Source organism: Mchenga conophoros, linkage group LG12, assembly GCF_057382185.1.
Source record: "Mchenga conophoros isolate Kocher_MC1m ecotype Shallow Benthic linkage group LG12, M_conophoros_male_GT1.1, whole genome shotgun sequence".
Taxonomy (NCBI): domain Eukaryota; kingdom Metazoa; phylum Chordata; class Actinopteri; order Cichliformes; family Cichlidae; genus Mchenga; species Mchenga conophoros.
The window spans coordinates 36,571,914-36,591,702 of NC_140537.1; the positions used below are offsets into that span (position 1 = coordinate 36,571,914).

The window sequence follows — 19,789 nt, forward strand, 5'->3', positions numbered from 1 at the left end:
TTTGCTGAATTACACCAGCTCATTATGAGAGGGTCGGGTGGAAAGCACTGACTGATTTTTGATGGCAATGCCATGAACGAAGCAGAGCGTAATCTTTGTATGAGTGCATGAAAGTCAAAGGTCTGCATGTATGCATGTCCCGATGTCAAACCTCTGGCAGCAGCTGCAGGATGGCAGTGGAGAACAGCGTGCCAATGGCAAGCGCGATGAAATAGGTGAGTGCGTATTTCCCAAAGCGCGACTTCATCAGGGGCACGATGAAAACTCCGGTCAGGGCGGAGACATTGATGATTGTCACACTTAAGAAAGAAAAACCCCAAACTGGAGTTGGAGTAACAGGAAGGTACAACGTTAAAACAAAGCGCTGTGAATAACGTGCAGTCATCCATCTAGAAATCCAGCTCAAGCTGTGGATAAAAGATAACGTCAGCCAGATTCAATCATACAGGTCAAGCATTAAAAACAACAACAAAAACATCATGTGGGCTCCGGGTGTTGGATGTGAGAAAACTGTTGTGTGAGTGTCTTATGTCTGCAAGATCAGCAGCTACTTTGACGTTCATGCCAACGGCAGTAGATTTTCCATCACTGCAGAGGTGAAAAAGTAAATTCTCATTATTCCAACAAATGCATACGATAGCATCAGCCTATTTGATGTCAGTTCAAATCTGGTATCAAACAGTCATATGAAAGAAATAAACACCATCTTTCAGTTTTAAGGTTTAAGTATACATATAATTTAAAAAAAAAAATCTGATCCTTAGAAGGTCTTCCAGTCATTTAAATACAGCCTCAAATGAACAACAGCGCACGACATATTACACTGTGTCGTTATTTCTTTAACAGTTTTTTAAAACCCCTTCCTGCTTCCTGCAGCCAGGTGCTGCTATTCAAAGGCACACGATTACTTGTTCATCAGCCAGTTTAACCAGCTCGATACAACCAGACATTTTGGCAGTTTGCTGGTTTGGAGCGTTCAGGTGGGCGTTAAAAAACACCATCAGCGATCTTAAAGAACAACGCGTGCAAACATCAATGAGATGAAGCAACGTTGTAAAGAAAAGTGGCCAAAAGTCCTGTGAGAGAGTGATGAAACCATTACTTCCAGGTATTGCTGTTTAAAGGTGCTCCTCCAAGCTACTGAATCACTGGGTGCATTTAGATTTTCCACTCGCTGCTTTTGGATTTGACTTTGTTTTGTCAGATAAAAATATGACAGTATAATATGTCGCGTGTTATTGATTGACATTGACCTGATACATAAAACCAAGAGAGCTAAAAGCAGATGCATTTTATTTTTCATATGACTGTATGCAGCTGCAGCTTATTGATTTTTAAGTACTCAATTAAACTGTTCTTATATTTTCATGGGGTTAAAATCAATGCTCAAACTTGTGTTGACAGATTTTCTGATCAGGAGAAAAACAGGCTGCACAGACAGTTGAATCAGCTAGAAGCATGCACCACATAAATCCTGCAGTTTAATCCACTTTCTGTTCCCTTCTTTAGTTTTAGTAATTATATTGTGATACGCTGCAGCTTTACTCCACCTGGACTCTAGAAAGCAGTCAAATAAAACAATTTAAGTACATGAAGTAGTTGAAGTGCTCACACACAATGCTACAGTTAAATATATCCAGCAACACCTGTAAAAAGAATAAAAGGAAGTAGCCATTGGTTAGATTTTCCATATCCTACAAAACAAATTTTTGGATGCTGTGAGACAACTTCTCAACTTCTTGCTGAGGAAAAAACAAGTAAACAGATGAGCAACAATGGTGATGAAGGGAGATGAGTACAGCTGAGGAAAAGAGATATTTAATAATGTTAAAAAAAAAAAATGCATAAAGGGGAGAAAAACATGAGATTGTATCAGATCAGAAATGGTAAAAAATGGAAATCAGCATCCTGTCATGTTACTAAACTGGATACAAAAGAAAGGATAATCAGGTCATATTTCAAAAAGTATTTCCTCAAAGAAAATCTGCTGCATGCAGATCAGAAGCTGTGACAGTAGTTTCCCAATAGCAGCATCCAGCTCAGCTATGAACCATGGGAACTTTATCCTAAACATTTTAATGACATCAGAAACTCAAACAGAATTTTAGAGAATACAGAGCCAGATGTCTTTGAGCCGTTTAGATGAGTTTGAATCGTTTCCGCTTTCTGATGAAACTATGGTGAAACACTCTGTGGTTTCTGACTCAATAGCAAAACTCTGTTTGTTTCCCCACTACTTGGCACCACTGTTTTATATTTCATCATTATTATTTAGTGTTTCCAGTAGCTAATGGACCTACAGTAGCTCTGGTACAGAAAAACAAGAAACACCAACATTCCCATCACTGACTTGATATTGGTTCTTATGTTCAATGGTAACTTTATTGTCTCCAATGGGAAATTGATTTGCTGACTTCGCATCCCTGCTAAGTTTTGCGTCTTTTGGTCTCACACACCCGACACTTTATTAGGTACATCTTCTAGTGCTGGGTTGGGTCCCATTTTCCCTTCAGCATTGCCCTTAACGCTTCATGCCACAGATTCACAGGATGCTGAAAACATTTCTCTGAGATTTTGGTTCATAACGACATGATAATATCACACAGTGATGTCAATCTCCCAAAGGTGCGGAGGTCAGGTGACTGTGGAGGCCATCTGAGCACAGTGAACGGTCATGTTCAAGAAACCAGTCTGAGAGGATCTGATGTTGTGAACCGGAAAACTGTCCTCTTGGAATCTTTTATTAAAAGGGTTGGATGAGGTCAGCGACAATACTCGAGTTGGCTGTTGTGTTTAACCAATGCTCCTTTGGTACTAAGGAGAACAAAGTGAGAAAATATACCCCAAACAACTAGTTTTGATGATACCTGTGAACTGTAGCCTCAGTTTCCTGGACTGAGCTGACAGGAACAACACCTGATGTTGTCTTCTGCTGCTGTAGTGCATCCGCTTCAAGGATCAACATGTTGTGCGTTTATAGATGCTTTTCTGCATACCTTGGTTGCAACCAGTGGTTATTTGAGTTACTGTTGACTTACTTTCAGCTCTAAGCTGTGTGGCCACTCTCTGATTTCTGGTATCAACAAAACATTTCTTCCCAGAGACGTGCCACTCACTTCATATTTTCTCTTTTTTGGATATTTTTCCTATCAGTCACCTAAATCACCTTTCCTACTCTGATGGTTGGTTCTAACGAGTTGAGATGGAGTACACACCAAAGTGGCTGGTGAGTAACCTGCAAATTCCATGTTTGCAAACTGTCTCCATTACTGCTGTCTAGAGTGTTTCTTTCAAAAGAGGCTCAAGACTTCTGGAAAAATCATCAATCTATTGAGAAATGTTCACGGTGTACAAGAGCCGTGCAGACGAGTCAAAAACCATTTAAACACAGCTGCTGGACACGCGGTTAAGAACACAAGCAGCAGAATAAAGAGAATGTCATCAAACATCATTAAAACAAGTATCTGGTTAAAAAAGGATCATTATTTTATGTCTATTAGCAGCATATCAGTGCTAATGTGAGTCCTTGGGTAAAGCTGGATTATTCACATGATGAGAAAAGAAAAGGTTATTAAATTTCCTCTCTGATACCCGTAAACCTCCAGCTAGGAAAACATCTCTCAAGCCAAAATAAGCTGCCTAAAGAGGAAAGTGTGAAGTGAGCTGAAGCCATGAGGGCCTGATAAGGGAAAACAAATTTGTCAGTGGAGAGTGAGAAATGGAGCCACAGCTCTGGGGCCATTTCTTCTTCACCTGTCAAGGATGAAATAAGGACACCGGCTACAGCACAAGATTCAAGCCCAAAGTCTTTGCCTGCATAAAGAAAGCTGTCGTTTTTCTTTTAGCTGAAGCTCAACAAATGTTTTGGACTTTTCTGAACCGATGATCCTGAGGCCTTGAGCACAAAACATCACATGACTTAACCAAAACCTCCAAGTCTGTGATTAGCTTGCTTTTTATACCAGCCACACACTCCAGAGCCAATTTAGTTTTACTTCATGAAGACTCAAAGGTTTTTCTTTTTCTCTTTAAACAGCAGCCTGCACTGAATTCAGCATTTCCTAGAATTTCTGACAGGATGTGCACGTCAAAGCTTTCCAGCCTGGACTGTCTTTACCTGGATGAGATCTGTGCTGCATACTGAAAACGCTGAGAGAAGCTGGACTGTGGACTCTGAAAAATGTGCTGGTTTTTACAGAAAGCTGAGAAATGCAATCTGAGCTCTTGGCTAACTGTGCGTGCTTATTTTGGCTTTCACCTCCTTCGGGGACACCATAAAATCACCAGGCAACAAAACACACAAATTTCGAGCTGAGATTTGCAAGGTGTGTGATAATACTTGAACTGACAACAGACATGAACAATGAGGCACAGAAAACCTTGAAAGAAATACAGCGATTGCAGAGGAAGTTAAAAAGAAAATATTTGGAGAAGAAACACTTTCTGGATTTATGCTGTTTTTGTCTGAGATGCTGCTTGGATGAATCCAAATGTGTCTCTTCTAAATAACAATGAAAAACAATGAAAAAGGCTTTAAAAGACATTAAGGAGCAAAAGGTAAACTTTGATCAACACATATGTACAATTTCCACCAGAGGAAATTAAAACATACAAATATGTTAAATATTAGTATTTAGTTGGTGCTCACCTTCAGCGTCTGAGGGCCTGGGGTAGGTGTCGCTGCTTTGCTCCTCCCCTTTATGTGCCCTGCAGCTGCCAGCATCCAGCTGCTGCAGCATGGTGGGGCACAGCTCCTGAAAACCCCGGCCATCCAGCCGCGACTCCTCGCTCATGCTGTAAATGGCCAGTGTGTCTGCAGGCAAGCACTGGAACAGGAAACATCCCCATAAATGACCCACACAAGCGAACATCTCACCGTTGGTGAATTAGCCAGGACATAACCAGGATGCAGTGACAGGTTAGCATGCTTTTCACCTTCATGTGGACTGAAAACACAACACAAATGAGTCTGTCAAGACTCATATTTGGAGTCTAGACTAGACGAAATTAACAGGAAGGCACCATTGCATAACATTGGTGTCACCAATAAAATAAATAAATAAAAAAAACAGCATCTGACCAAATAAAAATGATGATTAAATTTTCGACTCTAATGAGTTAATGTTAACAAAGTAACAGTTTAAAATAATCCTTTTCGTTGGGCCTCGTTGTTGCCTCCACCGACTGTGTCATCACAGCACTGTAACATTTATACTGGGCACGCTGAGGCGGGCTGAACCTGCTCAGAGACAGGTGTTGCCACTCAGAATAAACCTTCATGTTCATGCTGGAACAGAAATAGAAGTCAGAGCTCCCTCTTTATAATCGGAGAATCTGAGCTCTTGAACTGATATATCAATGAAACTAATGTGTCTTCAACTGAGCTGCAACGCATGACCGAGGTCATAAACATCAAGGGGTGGAGAAACAAGGAAAGTGCGTCCCAAAGTGACGTCACAACTGCCACTCACGAGGGCGACAGCACCTAAAGTAGGTGTTTTCACTCAGAGCCAGAGCTTTTTAACAACATCTGCTCTCATTGTAATTATGAAAAGGCTGAAGTAGAGAAACAAGTTCAGAACAGAGTGTTTGATGCAATCAGAAGACTGAGCTTTTGGGATTAGTTGCGCATGCGTTGACTCGGGATGCATGTGGCAGATGTCGCTTTAATCCTGACTTAAAAAGATGGATCAGAAAAACAGAGGAAGACAGAATAAACACAGTGAGTGAAAAATTAAAATTAGGTGAATAAAGTGATCGCTCAGATTTTAATGTTATTTATTGTCATGTAATAAATACCAGTTCATTAGATTTATATTTTTACATGTATTTGTTTGCTACACTGTATTTTACAAAGGTGGGAAAGAAAAGTTGGTGCTGAAAATAATAAAAAGCTTTAAGATCTGTGACGTGGTAGAAGGAGCAGATGCCTCAGTATGCTGCAAAGTCAAACTGTGGAACACCCTGAATATTCTTTGTAGCTCGGCCGGTTATTGACAAACGAAACGTTTCAGTGTCACAAACCAACGCCTGACTCACGTGTGACGTCCTAGCCATCATTTATTTTTTTTGGAAAGGTTCATACTTGGCCACCAGTACTCACAGCGAATCTATTCAAAGGCAGATCAACAAGTGAGTGAGTCAATGAGCCACGACACTAAGTATGGGAAATATGCTAAACAGCTCAGCTATCTGGAACCGGTACTGCCTGTTTCTTCCAGCTGGATTTATGAGTCTACTTCAGAGTCCTGCAAAGGTGCACGAATGTTAGTCTTTAACTTCTATTTGTTATATTTATTCCACAACAGAAATAAAATATGAATTTAAAATGGAGAGAATGAAAAGGTTTTGTACCTTGGAGTTGTTGAACTGGGGAGGTGTGGTTGTTGGTGTTTCAGCTGTGCTGTCGCTTTCACTCTGGCCCTGGCTGAGGGCTGCTAACAGAGATCGCAGCTGAGGGACCGTGATGGTGCTGTTGTCCCCATAGCGGGACAGAAAGTCCTGTAGCACCTGAGCAGGTGACTGCGTCTGACTCTCCACCTGACCAGTCACCTGGCAGAGCAGCACAGCTAGAGCCAGCAGGAACGCCAAGTCAAAGTGAAAGAGGCTGGTGGATGTAGCGGCACGGCCATGAGGGCAGCAGATGAGCATGTCTTCTTCAGTGGACGCAGGACGTCGATCTGTGGGGAGGACAGAAGCCACAAAAAAGAAAGTTTGAGTAAATCTTTGAAATCACTGAAGAGAATGTGGCATTACCTCGCTTTTTAGGAAACTACTTGGATTGCATGTTGAGGACCTGAAATACCAGACTATCAATATCTGTTGGACACATCACTGTTTGTGTGCAAGCACGCGTCGCTATTTGCTGGAAATTCACTATACTGTCTAAACAGCATAGTTTCTGTATGCGACTTCCTGATAAGGTGTGTTAACATTGTGATAGTACGTAACAGAACACAGTAGTAGTAGTAATTTTGACGCATACTGACAATTTTCTGATAGAAAACAAGCACGCTAACAGTAATATATGGGTTGATGTTTCTCATGTTTATCTTATTAATCCCGGCCAATCTGAGCGATCGAGGTAGACGGGCCTTCATCGGGGAGGCCACATCCCAGCCTGCCCGGAGTTTGTCAAAAGGCACCTGAAGGACTCTCGGACCATGAGAAACAATTCTTCACTCTGATGAAACAAAGATTGCACTCTTTGGCCTGAATCCAGGCATCATGTCTGGAAGGAACCAGGCACTGCTCATTACCGGGCTAATAGCATTACTAAGGTGAAGCATTGTGGCAACAGGTACTGGGAGACTCGTCAGTAGGGATGGGAATTGAGAACCCAGTAGTCCAATTCCTTGGAATGGTTAGTCTGCCTGGCTATCCATACTCTAGGCACAATCAGCTGATTTCTGCTCGTGTGTCAGAGGAGGAAAATAGTGGCGCAGTCTACACCGTGGACATTACTTTAATTTTTATTGTATTATTCGATCTACAACAATAATATGCTGCTGTGTGGTTTGGATTGCTCACTATGAAAAAGTCCTGACCCTAAGTTTAATGTCCACACTGAAGTCTTCCTGAGCCCAAGATTGATTCTCTTCTGAATTATGACAACTGAAAGATTTTGGGAGCTTGTAACAGAGCTTCATCCAAAGCAGGAGAAACACTGGTACCAAAACACTCTATAATATACAAAATAACTGCTGCTTGAAGCAAAGCTGTGAACTTCTAATTAAACACCAAACACACAAGGTGACACAAAGAGCTTTTGTAGCACGAAGCACAAGCTGAGAACAGGAAACAGTGGAATAAACACAGTCCCCAATTACAGGAAATTATAGCACACAGATTATCACTGACAATCTCAACCAATGTGCCGTCTGTCGACCGGAAATAGGATTTACTGGTCTTTCAACACTTTACTCAATCGGTGTTGGTGGGATTTATCCAACACTGTGTGTTTCGACTATATAAAACCCTTATGATTTCCACTTTTTTAAAAACTCTGACATCACATAGGATCATGTCCACATAGGGTCCACTGTTGTAACAGAGTCTCTATTCATGTCTGTGCACCCTGCAGGTCTACAAGCAAAGCTGGGCTGAATAAACACAGCCATTCATTTTGTTGTAAAGAAGCGCTCACCTTTTCCTACAGAGGTGCGTAATGATAGCCGGTGAGTAAAGAGGCTGTTTCAGTCGGTCTGCCCTGAGGCTCCCAGCCTGCTGAGTAATGCTCACGGGTAACTTGGGAGCTGAGATAGATGTGGGGAGGGAGAAATGTGAGTCTGGAGAGAGCAGCAGGCTCCTCAGGAGTGCAGCGGGCTGTGGAAGAGAGGGAGACAGATAAAATGAAGGTTACAAGTCGCTGGTTAGGAGGAAACAAATAGGGAGAGGTAGACAAAAAGAAATGAGGACTAAAAAGAAACCTGACATGGCAGCTGCCAGCTCAAATCTACCGTGTGTTCTCTTATCCATCGATTCATCCTCTTCCTGTCTGACACTCGATCCACAAAGTCAAGAACTGAGCCGAACCCTGAATATTTCTTTTCTGCAACTGAAGTGTTTCTTGTTGACACCTATGCAGTTACTTAAAACTGAAGCGTTAAACAGCTCTGAAAAAGATTAATTAAGAAAAAGCAGGCCGACGTGCAAGCAAGTGATCAGGATGATTCACTTTGAAATTTCTCACTTCCAAACATCACTGATGTTTTGGAAAAATGCAGCCTTACCTGAAAAAGTAAAAGTTTTATTTTATCTGGGGAAAGTTGACTAACCAATTTGAGTTCAGGCACCGTCTTTATGTCTCTCTCCAAAGGTCTCTGACCTGAGGAGGCAAAGAGAAGACTCTCCTCTTCTCCCCAGTGAATTACACCCTCTCTCCCACATTTTCCCCTCCACTTGGCCTAATGAGGCCTTATTCTGGAGTTGGTGGAGGAGAGAAATAGAATAAAACTTCAAAAGCATCTTTAGGTACCACTTTTTCAAACTTTCTTCCCTGCAAGTCTCTGTTGCACAATCCTCCTTAAAGTTGCAGGAGCTCTGAACCTTGGCCTCTTTCCTGCTGGCTGCTAATGTTCAGGCACACAGGGAAGCTGAGAGTAAACAATGGTACTAAAATAAATTAGTCAAGCTAAAATTAATACAACAAATACTTGCTCCTAACTTTTTAAAGCTGAGGTTTTCCTGCAGTAGGCAGTGGGAGAGTGTGGTGGACACTATGTTGTGCAATCTGTAGAGTCTATTTGTGAGAAAGGCTTAAAACTGAGCACGCTGATGTGCAAAATAGAAGTGGTGCAACATATTTCATGGGTCAAAACTGGTCTTTGGGAGGTCACATAAGTATGACTGGTCCATATAAGTGAAGTCAGACTGTTTGTATTAAGTAGTTGACAGAAGCCACTGCCTTAGCCAAACATCCTCATATTAACAGGATTTGCTTGGTTAAATAAAAAGGTCTTAAGTACCTCTAATCTTAAGAATGAGATGAAGTAACAGCCAGCTGTTTTGAAGCTTCACCTTGTGGTTTAACTGCTGTTAGTGGTCCCTGTGAAAACCAAGGAAAGCTGCCAGAAGTAAACTGATATCTCTCTCATCTTGTGCATTTATTTTTTATAAGAGAGTCAAGGTGTGTCAGCCTATATTAGAGAGTGAAAGCACAAAGGTGAAACGCATTCACGGGCATGTTCGAGACAAATGTTTGTCTAGAAGAAGGGGAGAACATGTTAAAGAGACCAGTACTGAGGGGAAAAGCCAAGACGCATTTTCTACAGGACAGTATATTACAGTTTTCTGGTTCTTTTTGCAGCCTAACAAGTCTGACTCAAAAGTTTCCCAATATGTATGTGTTAATTCCTCTAAAACCAAAGAAAATGGGCAGACACCAACCAAACCCAGAAGACTAGAAGCTCTGCTGCTACGTTACACATGAACCACCCAACAAACACAGGAAGAAAGGCTTTAACATTCAATTAATATGTTGAAACTTAAGAACCAGCCATGTAATCTTCCTTAACACAAACACAACATGTCGGGTATTCACATCTTGTGAGGACATCTAATTGGCATAATGCTTACCCTAACCATCAAAAATGAATGCCTAACCCTAATATACCTAACCATAACCTAACTGTAGCCTTTACACTAAAACCACATTTTGAGTCTCAGAAATGCCTTCAAACTTGCAGGGACCCTGATTTAGGTCCCCGTAAGTGCTGCTGGTCCCCACAAGTATAGTAAGCTTCCAATTTTTGGTCCCCACAATGATATAAATACACGCTCACACACACACGCATGCACCACACACATGCAACAAGGATGTTTGCAGTCAGTCGATGACATAAATCGTCAACTATCAAATGTCAATATCAACACGAGCACCATAATTGCTGTGTTAGAAACCTGCCTGGGATAATCTCCAGGTTACACACACTAAATACACACATGCATCTCAGCGTCTGGAGGATGTGCAGCTCCAAAAAGTCGAGCTATGATAAACAGTGAAGGAGCAGAAACATTCCTCACTGGCAGATGGCTACGGTCCAATCAAAACAAGTGCCCCGAATGTTGGGTCACGCTCATGTCACCATGTCTGTTTTAGTGGTCACCATGTCACCATGTCTGTTTTAGTGGTGTGTGTGTGCCCACAGATAAGATAAAGGCTGGCAGACGAGACTGGCAGTCTGCAGCACAGACGTGAGCTCTTCAACATGATGGTGAAGGCCATGGATGGAAAGCATGATGATTACATGGGAGCTGGCACAGGGGTGAAGGAGGGAAAAAGCTTAGTCACCAATCCCGACAGCACGCAGAGGACCTCGGATGTCTCAAGACGTCACCTGTTTGTCTGACTTTGTCTTTTTAGGCTCCCATCGTGACAGGATAATCTCTCCCTGATCCATACCCAACCCCCCAAATAAGTAAACATATAATGTTCACTTATCATTTCAGTGATACATTTTTTTTTATTAGTATGTATTCTTGAAGATTTGTTCCCATTTTCAAAATAAGTGTAACTGGCATTTAAATACACCATTTAAATACAAATAAGTATAAATACAATGATTATATTTCTCTATAATATGAAATACCAATGAAGAGGAAATCTAATCTAACACTGGCATGAAAATGAATCCCGTCAAACTGAAGCGCTGACAGGAAGGACACACAAGACAAATCGGGTTTCCATTACAGATCAGGTAGCCATCCACGAGCAAGCATGAGAATACTGCAGCCAGAGAAAGCTGTGAACTCGCAGGCTGAGGTCACCGCGGTATCAGAGCACTTGTGGTGATTAACCATTATTACCAGTGTTTTCTGCACTACGGTCACATCTCACGGCTACTGCACCCACGTGTAAACACCGCTCGATGACCAGTTTCCCTCGTCATCACCAACTTCGTGTGCTGACAAGGCAGAAATGAAGTCAGCGGTGGGTTACAGGTCTCACAGGACTTCTGGCTGACACTTTACCACCAGCCTCAAAAACAACATGAATAACTGCTTTCCATGGATTAGTTTAACCAAACAAACCATGACCACTCCAAACCCACGCATCCTTTTAATAAATTTGTGAGTAATTAGGGTGATGCATACTGGTGAGCTAATCCACAAACTAAACCATCCATCATAAAAGCACAGAAAGAAACTTTCTGCTCGCATTTCGCCTTTTTAAATAAGCCGGCACCATGAGGCTCCGTACAAGGAGCATAGATGTCGTCATTTGGCACCAGAAAGTTTTAAAAGGGTAGTCTGAAGAGGCAGATCTCAAGAAACAAGTAGGTGTAACAAAAAAAGAAGAAGTGGAATTTCGTAACAAAACGAAACAAAAGAAGAGCACAGGGGAATTAAACCAAACAAAGCAGTGAATAAAAGAGGCGCCTGAAACTGTAAGATTAAGTAAGATGTACTTTGTGTTTTTCCAAAAATAAAATCAAACAGCATAATTGCAGTCACTCGTAACAATTCTTATCCTTACTTTCAGCTGGGGAAGATCACAAATCTGTACAGAGAAGTAATAAGTCAACACAGCATTTATCAGGCTAGATATTAACACGTTCACATGAAAGGGATGGCGTTGGTGTTATATTACTGATCACAAACTGGGGTAGGTCTACTGAAGGGAGATTTTACAAGGAGAAATAAAACTTTGGCCAGTGTGAAGCAGGTAAAGCTGCCATAAATGCCGTCTGTGGACGAGAACACATTCATCAATATCACAGCTCCGTCATTAACACCTGACGTACCAGCGAATGACAAACGCTTAACTATGTTCAGGCGTTTAAACTCTGATAATAAAGGATAAATATAAAAAAGAATTTAAAAATGAATTCAAACTTAGGCTTGATCTATTTGAAAAACTGACATAAGGTAAAAAAAAACAAAAAAGTACAAAGTGCTCTGTTTTAGGATCATATATAGAGGCTTACAGAGCAATAAAGTTATTTTTATATTGCAGCCAGAACAAATAAAGTTGCTTCTAAGAATCCGTATTTCTTACCGATGCTCTTCGGGGAAAGATAAAACTCTGCACTCTGAAGTCGAAGAGATCATACAGAGATACTTTTTTTAGAGATTTCAATGATTAACAGGCAGTGATTTCATTCATGTTGCCCAACAAAATGATGATAAGAACACTTGGTATTAAATGCTGCCATGCCATGTGTGTTTCCATAAAATCAATATTTAGGTCTTTAAATAACAAATGTAACGACTGCCAGTCCCAAACCTGGATAAATAAGGAGGGTTGTGTCACTAAATAGCAAAATTACATTCAATATCAGTCACTCTTATTAGTCCAATAACTGTACTTATCAGACTTGTGACAAATCTAAAAACATAAACAAGCTCTCAGATCTCTGATCTGGTTTCAACAGGCTTTCTCTGCAGACTTGTGCTGACTACAGAGCATGCATTTCATCCTACCTTTTCTATGAATGGAGACTGCTTTTGAACAGATCCTTTGCAATTTCCAGCAGTTTGCACCTCACATCTCGTCCGTCCTCTCACATCTGCACTCTGTCCTCTCAGGCCACTTTATATACAACCACAGGGAAGACCAGGTGAGGCTGTGCATGCCTTCATCAACCCCTAATTACTGTTTCGCTTGGTTCTCGTGCAGTTATCATCAACCAAAGCCGTCATTAGATGATAGAGTGATAGCTGTGGGCACTGTTTTGGTTCACCAAACACATTGTTATTGTGCTCCACTCATCCTGACTACACTCCAAACGACCACCAACCATAAAATTAAAGGGTTTCGACGTGACCCGGACTGACTCAGACCCCATCTCTCTTACCCAGGGCAGGAATCCAGACACAGAAAGCCACAGAGCACGTGCACTGAAGGAAGTTACACACATTTTAAGTGGTGGGTTACTGTTTCCTTTTTACTTTAAGAGAACATTAAAGATAAACTGCAGCCATCAAATTAGTTAAGGTAGAGTTTTTTTATCAAGAGTAAGTTAAACATGACGTGGATTAAATCCAGTCTTAGACCATAAACCTTTTTCAAGTAGGTTAAATAATGCACTGATTAAAAAATAATAATAAAAATGAACTGAGTGAGGTAAAAAATTAAAAAATAAAATAAAATAAAACTAATTAAACTACAGATCATTGACTAACTATATGTAACTGAAATCAGCACAAAAACCAGATAAAACAAGCACATGAAAACGAGCTCTTGGAAATGATCTTGTATGAAACATGTCAATAAAGTAATTGCTGAGAGGACGACTGAATATTGTACAGCTTGGGGTGTTTACAGAAATCAAATCATTTACCACAATCACACTTATAGACAAAGAGCTGGTCCAGGATTTGAACCTAGGACCTCATGCAGAGAATCATACTCCCTACCAGGGGCGGGGAACTCCAGGCCTCAAGGGCCGGTGTCCTGCAGGTTTTAGATCCATCACAGCTGATTTAAATGGTTAAATGACCTCCTCAACATGTCTTGAAGTTCTCCAGAGGCTGGTAATGAACTGGTCACTTGATTCAGGTGTGTTGACCCAGGGTGATATCCAGGGGCAAAATTTACAGGTGGGTTAGGGGGGTTATCACCCCCCCCCCCCCCCCAATAATCAGACCCAATCAATATAACCCTCCCAATAAAATTATGAATTATCTTGCATAAAGAGGTTATTGATTATCTTTACTCTTTTCAGTTATTACCAGCAAAATCGTTTCATGTTTAATCATCTGGGAATATACCCAGATTTATTTATTTATTTATTTAGACAGAGATCTTAACCCCGCCAATGTTCAGCACAAAGTTACGGCGATGGTGATACCTAAAACCTCGAGGCCTGGAGTTGGACACCTAAGTTATTTGCAAACACTGGGGCAAAACTGTATGGGTGAAACACAGGCACAGCTAATGAGAGCCAAAACTAACAAAATACTAGAATTTCATCACTAAACCTTGAGCACGGACATCATGGATTACACAGTAAGCCCTAAAATTAGATTAAAAACACTCCCACAGGTAACAACAGCACATGCATGATCCAGTTTAATGACTCAGAGTAGTGAGGCCTGGTCAGGACGTGTCAATTAATGTGGACAGAGCTCTGAAGAATCATCCAGATGAACAAAGTAAAAGACCAAAAAAATAATAATAATCAGCCTTCTCAGAGCTGTTATGAAGAAGGAAACTATTCATAGAGGCCAAAAGCATTTCTAAACCAGACTGTAAATATGCTGCATGCTATGGCTGGGTAATCAAAAATCATTCAGAACCTCTAACGGACGAAATCTTGCTCAAGTCACTATGGGTTTTTCTTTTGTTGTTGTTACTGTTATTCTTCTGTATAAAGCGCAGTAACATTATTTTTAGACTGCAGCCAACATGAATAAAGTTGTTTCAAAGAATCTGCATTTCTTACTGAAGCTCTGATCCAAATGCTGTAGAGCCTTTTTTTGGAGTATTTCAAGTTGCTATGCATCAATACAACCATTATATCCCAAATTTTAATAATAGGTATGCATTAAGTCCATAGTAACTACTAGGGGTGCAACAATACTCGTATCGATATGGAACCGTTCGATACAGTGCTTTCAGTTCAGTACGCATATGTATCGAACAATACAAAAAAATTGTATTTATTTTATCAACTTTTCACTATGGGCTCAAAATGTGGTCATAAATATTTTGTACTTGTAAATCAGTTTAGTATGTGTAAAAAGAATTTGTGTGTGCGTAAAAAAGATTTGAGTGTGCGTAAAAAAAAAGATTTGAGTGTGGACTTAGCCAAAAAAAAACCCTGCAAGTTACAAGTACGAATTTTGACCCTATTTTTCTTCCTTTCATCTGATTGGTCAATGTCATGTCAATCACAAATGTAACAATCCAATCAGAGAACAGATGGGTTTGGCTGTCGGAGGGGCGCTTTTTTTGAACTGCAGGGTTCAGATCGCGCGAACAGGTGTGGGTTTAGAGCTCTGGGTAGCTCCCCAGCTGGGTCTAGACTGGGTCTAGACCCAGCTGGGTCTTCCCTGGGTCTAGACCCAGCTGGGTCTTCCCTGAATTCTATTTTAAATTCAGGGAATTTAAAATAGAAAGTAGCTCGTCCACAGAAGGACTGGTAGCTCCCCTTACGATAAGGGTTCAGATCGCGCGAACAGGTGTGAATGTGAATGTGTGTGTTTAGTTAGTTTGTTTGCTTGCTTGTTTTAATCAATTTTAAATCATGCTTTTTATCTGTTTTTGTTTCTAATGTCTCTGTAAAGCACTTTGAATCACCTTGTTGTTGAATTGTGCTATACAAATAAATTTGCCTTGCCTTGAAGGGTAATACAGTTTGAAGCTGCGGGATCTCTATATAAATATCCGATAGCAGCTAGGTCCCCTAACTTTCAGTAGCTGTTGAAAGGATAAAGTTGTGATATGTCAGTGGTTAGAAATACCATTATTACTTTAGGATTAGTTTAACACAAAGTCAGGGCTGACCCGGGACCATTGCTGTGAGTCACAGTGCGCAGCATAAAAGTCCTTTCACATTGGATGCAGGATGTGCTGCTAATGCTAACTGCTAACTAAAAGCAAAGGATCCAGAATTTGTTGCGCTGGCTGCTGGGCTCTGTGGGTTTTTGCAGCAGCTCTACCTGTACTAGATGCACCTGCTCCTTGTCTTTTCTACCTCTGACTTTATGTCCTCTACAAGAGTTTGTTTCTTTTTACACACACACACACACACACAAATTATTTTTACACATATAAAACTGATTTACAAGTACAAAATATTTATGACCACATTTTGAGCCCATACTTTTCTTCTGACGATGCCGTCTGTGTTGAGAACTCAGTGGATCTGCGTTCGACTACTCCGCCTAGGCTGCACTGTCCAGCGCAGATCCACTGAGCGCAGCGCAAGCTAGCAAGACAGAAGCTAATCTCGTTGCAACATGGCAACTGCCTGAACGCTACCCGAAATTTAACCTCCCCCACCCTCATTCAGATCTGGCGTTTGGAACTATTTTGGTTTTCATGTGAAGTATGACCCTGATGGTAAGCGCGTCATGGACAAAAGTAAAACAGTATGTCGGATGTGCCACGCAATGCTCAATTGGTGGGAACTAGTGCGTTAGCGCAGTTAGCTCGTTAAGGTGTTGACGCCGTCCAGCCCCACGCACGGGGTGATCCACGGTAACTCGTTAACGGAGATTTGCCGCGTTATGCCGTTAATGTCATTTTAACGAGATTAACGCTGACAGCACTAGTGGGAACACAACGAATATGACTGCACATTTACTCCGACATCATCCTCGTGCAAAGACAAGTGGAAGCAGACAAAAACAACAAGCACGCATGCTACAAACTTTACCCGAGTCATTTAGACAGCCGTTAGCACAGGATTCTCCTTATGGGGACCTGATATGTTTAATATGCTGTTGAGAATATAGCCCAGAAGAAGCTATAGTATAGCTTTTATTTTGGAAAGAGACATTTCTCTGTAATAAACTCTCTTTTCCAAAGATGAGGGATTTCTCCATCAGATAGATTTAGTATTTTGTTGTTTCAGCAACATTAAATTTAAAAACTGTACGTTTGAGTTAAAATATATATTTATAATTTTAATAAATGACAAATTAAAAAAGCATGAACATTTTCTTTGTATCGAAAAAATATTGAACCGTGTCACCAAAGTATCGAACCAACCGTGAATTTTGTGTATCGTTTTACCCCTAGTAACTACATAAATTGCTAAAAAGTGCAAATACTACAAAAGAAACTGAAAATCGTTTTTCTAGTTACAGAAATGTGAAAGATATCCCTTAAATCTATAAATGCAAAAACATTATGCAAAATAGTTTCCAACCACAGGAAGTTTATTTTAAGTGTCTTCATAATTTCTGAGATAAGCTCATTTTTAAAAACTGCAGCAAAAACAAAAATAAATATTGTGCACAATTTGCAAAATGCAGCATGTGCATCAAAATAAACCATTTTCAACAGGTCAAAGTTCTAAGTGTTCCTGGAATTATACAGAAACTGTATAGTTCTTTCAGTAGCACCAGTGGGCATTTAAAAGGCCCCGAGGGGGAAAATAAACTACATTTCCTGCAAAAATGTAAAATTTGGGTTTTGCAAATAATGGCTGACACGTGATAGTTTGTTCTGAAAACACGATGACGTTTATTTCAACGTAGGAAGTGCCACGAACAGCTGAACAGATCAGCAAACCGTGTTTCTGAATTATAGTGTTTTTGTTGTTGCGTGCACTTTTTACGCAATTTTTTGAAATCCATTAGTGAAAGGAAACCATGACCTGGGACAAGTTAAATGCTTGAAGAACAACGAGATGCACAGCAAGCCATGATAGCAGTCAGAAAAGCCTTTGAAAACGGCAGACTCACACATAAAGTAAAGCATCTTGTTGTATAGAACTGTAAAGCTTGAGGTGCTTGCAGATAATGCACATATAAAGTATGTATGATAGCGCATTATTATGTGCTATCATACAGGCGTGGAACAAACAAAATATGAATCCAGGGCCTTTAGCACACAAAGTAAAGCGCATACACATCACCCAACGGGCCTGTGAGAGCAGTGAAACATCTCACCCGTCCCAATTTCATATCGAAAATGCACCACTGATGGCAAGAGGAGGACAGATGTCAGTCTAATCCTGACTGAAAAAAGCCAGATCATGCATCAGTGACAACAGGCACATCTTTTCAGATCAGATCTTTGCTCATTTCTCACCTGCAATCCAAACTCTATTAATAGTATTTCCCTTCACATGTCTAGTGTTGGCTCCACTCCACGCACAACATGTTTGTGTAGGTGGTGCACGCACAGAGAGAGAGCTGTCAAAGGAAAAGCTGCCATGCTTTTTTATTTTACAAAGTTCAGCACCAAAAAAATTTAACATCATTGCTTTAAAAAATTATTAATGTATATCTTATAAAGCAAGAATCGTATGACATATGCGACATGCCCCTTTATATGTGAAAGCCCACAGAGCCTGAAGCAGAAAGTCAGCTTAACAGAGAATTTGATATCTTTTATCCCCAAATGTGGTTTTAGGTTTGGTCACACCAGCTAATGCAAACAAAGGCTGGCTGTGTTAAACCATGTTTGTAGTACACCCCTCTGTGCTCATATCTCCAAACCATAGTGTCTGTATGCACACACACTGTAGTTATTTTACAACAATAACACTGAAAGTAATAAAATGAAATACAACTAAATAAAACACTAAACTGAATTGTAAAGTTAACAATTAAAATAAAGGGCCTTTGAGATACTTGTAAAGTCTCCAACCTCATTCACAATACTCCTAATCATTATTACTTTTAACTTTCTGCAGACTGTAATATAAACTATAACATTTCATAATGTGACCTATAAACTACAAGCGACCCTAAACGACTGACGAGGCAGTGGACTTTACAGGTTTAAGCAACTGTCAGTGTGAGCAATAAAAGATAAATTAACAATTAACTCATCCTATGCAATACATCTGTATATAAGTTGAGTAAAAATTAGAAGCAGTAGTAGTACTGAATAACAGTTCCGACTTCCAGTGACCAAAATGAGATTTAATGTGTGCCAGAAAACAGATATTACATGCATACATTAAAGGGACTCTTTTTTTATTGGCAGATTTCTACAGACACCTGGGTGAGTCTCACCTGTCTGCACTCCTTTATTTCTCACCAAAGACAAATCTATGGATTATCGTGGAGAACACTAAACCCAAAACTGAATGAGTTAAAAAGCTTGAAGATTACTTATCTAGCTTTATAATGTTAGCTTCTACACTAAAAAAACAATTGATTATTTAGCTATGGTCTTAAATGCTTACGTTGAATAAACACGGACACACTACCCTGTGTTCATCAATAAAACTGAGCAGACGTTTTATCTTAGTGGTCTGATAACCTGGAGTCAGGTATATTAGCTGGTTTTAGATTAGCCTGGAGAGTTAGCTTACCGGGTGCCACTGTTAGGGACAGAATATCAGGCTTGACGTCAATTCCTGTCAACAATTCAATTCCCGTGGCTCCGACACGAACCGCGACGTCAAATACAGGGAGTGAACATGTCAGCTGTGGTGCGGACGATCCATCCGGCACTGCTCAGGCGTTCACACAGACAGGACGCTTGCTTTTTAGCCCCTGGCAGCAGGAACGCGTGGAGGATGTGGTCGTTTTCACTGTGGCGTCACAGACCGCACTGGCTTTTTCCACATGGTCGTGTCTGCCACCTTGCGTTCAAAGGTGGTACTGCACGAAAACCCCGTACCCTGATTATGCGTGAGCTATATTACTTTACATTCAA

The 19,789-nt window shown here is 40.6% G+C and overlaps 1 protein-coding gene across 2 annotated transcripts in view; it reads right to left on the reverse strand.

The window, feature by feature from the left end:
* Window positions 1-19,666, reverse strand: part of slc39a14 (solute carrier family 39 member 14) — a 29,915-nt gene extending 10,249 nt beyond the window's left edge. The window contains exons 1-5 of one of the 2 annotated variants that reach the window (XM_085295566.1): window positions 19,443-19,666; window positions 8,147-8,325; window positions 6,355-6,680; window positions 4,649-4,826; window positions 152-321 (exon numbers count right to left, since the gene is read on the reverse strand). In XM_085295566.1, the coding sequence (XP_085151692.1) occupies window positions 152-321; window positions 4,649-4,826; window positions 6,355-6,651 (645 nt within the window). In that variant the 5' untranslated portion in view covers window positions 6,652-6,680; window positions 8,147-8,325; window positions 19,443-19,666. The remainder of the gene's footprint in view (window positions 1-151; window positions 322-4,648; window positions 4,827-6,354; window positions 6,681-8,146; window positions 8,326-19,442) is intronic. The other variant, XM_085295565.1, reaches the window with a different exon arrangement.
* Window positions 19,667-19,789: the final 123 nt, after the last annotated feature.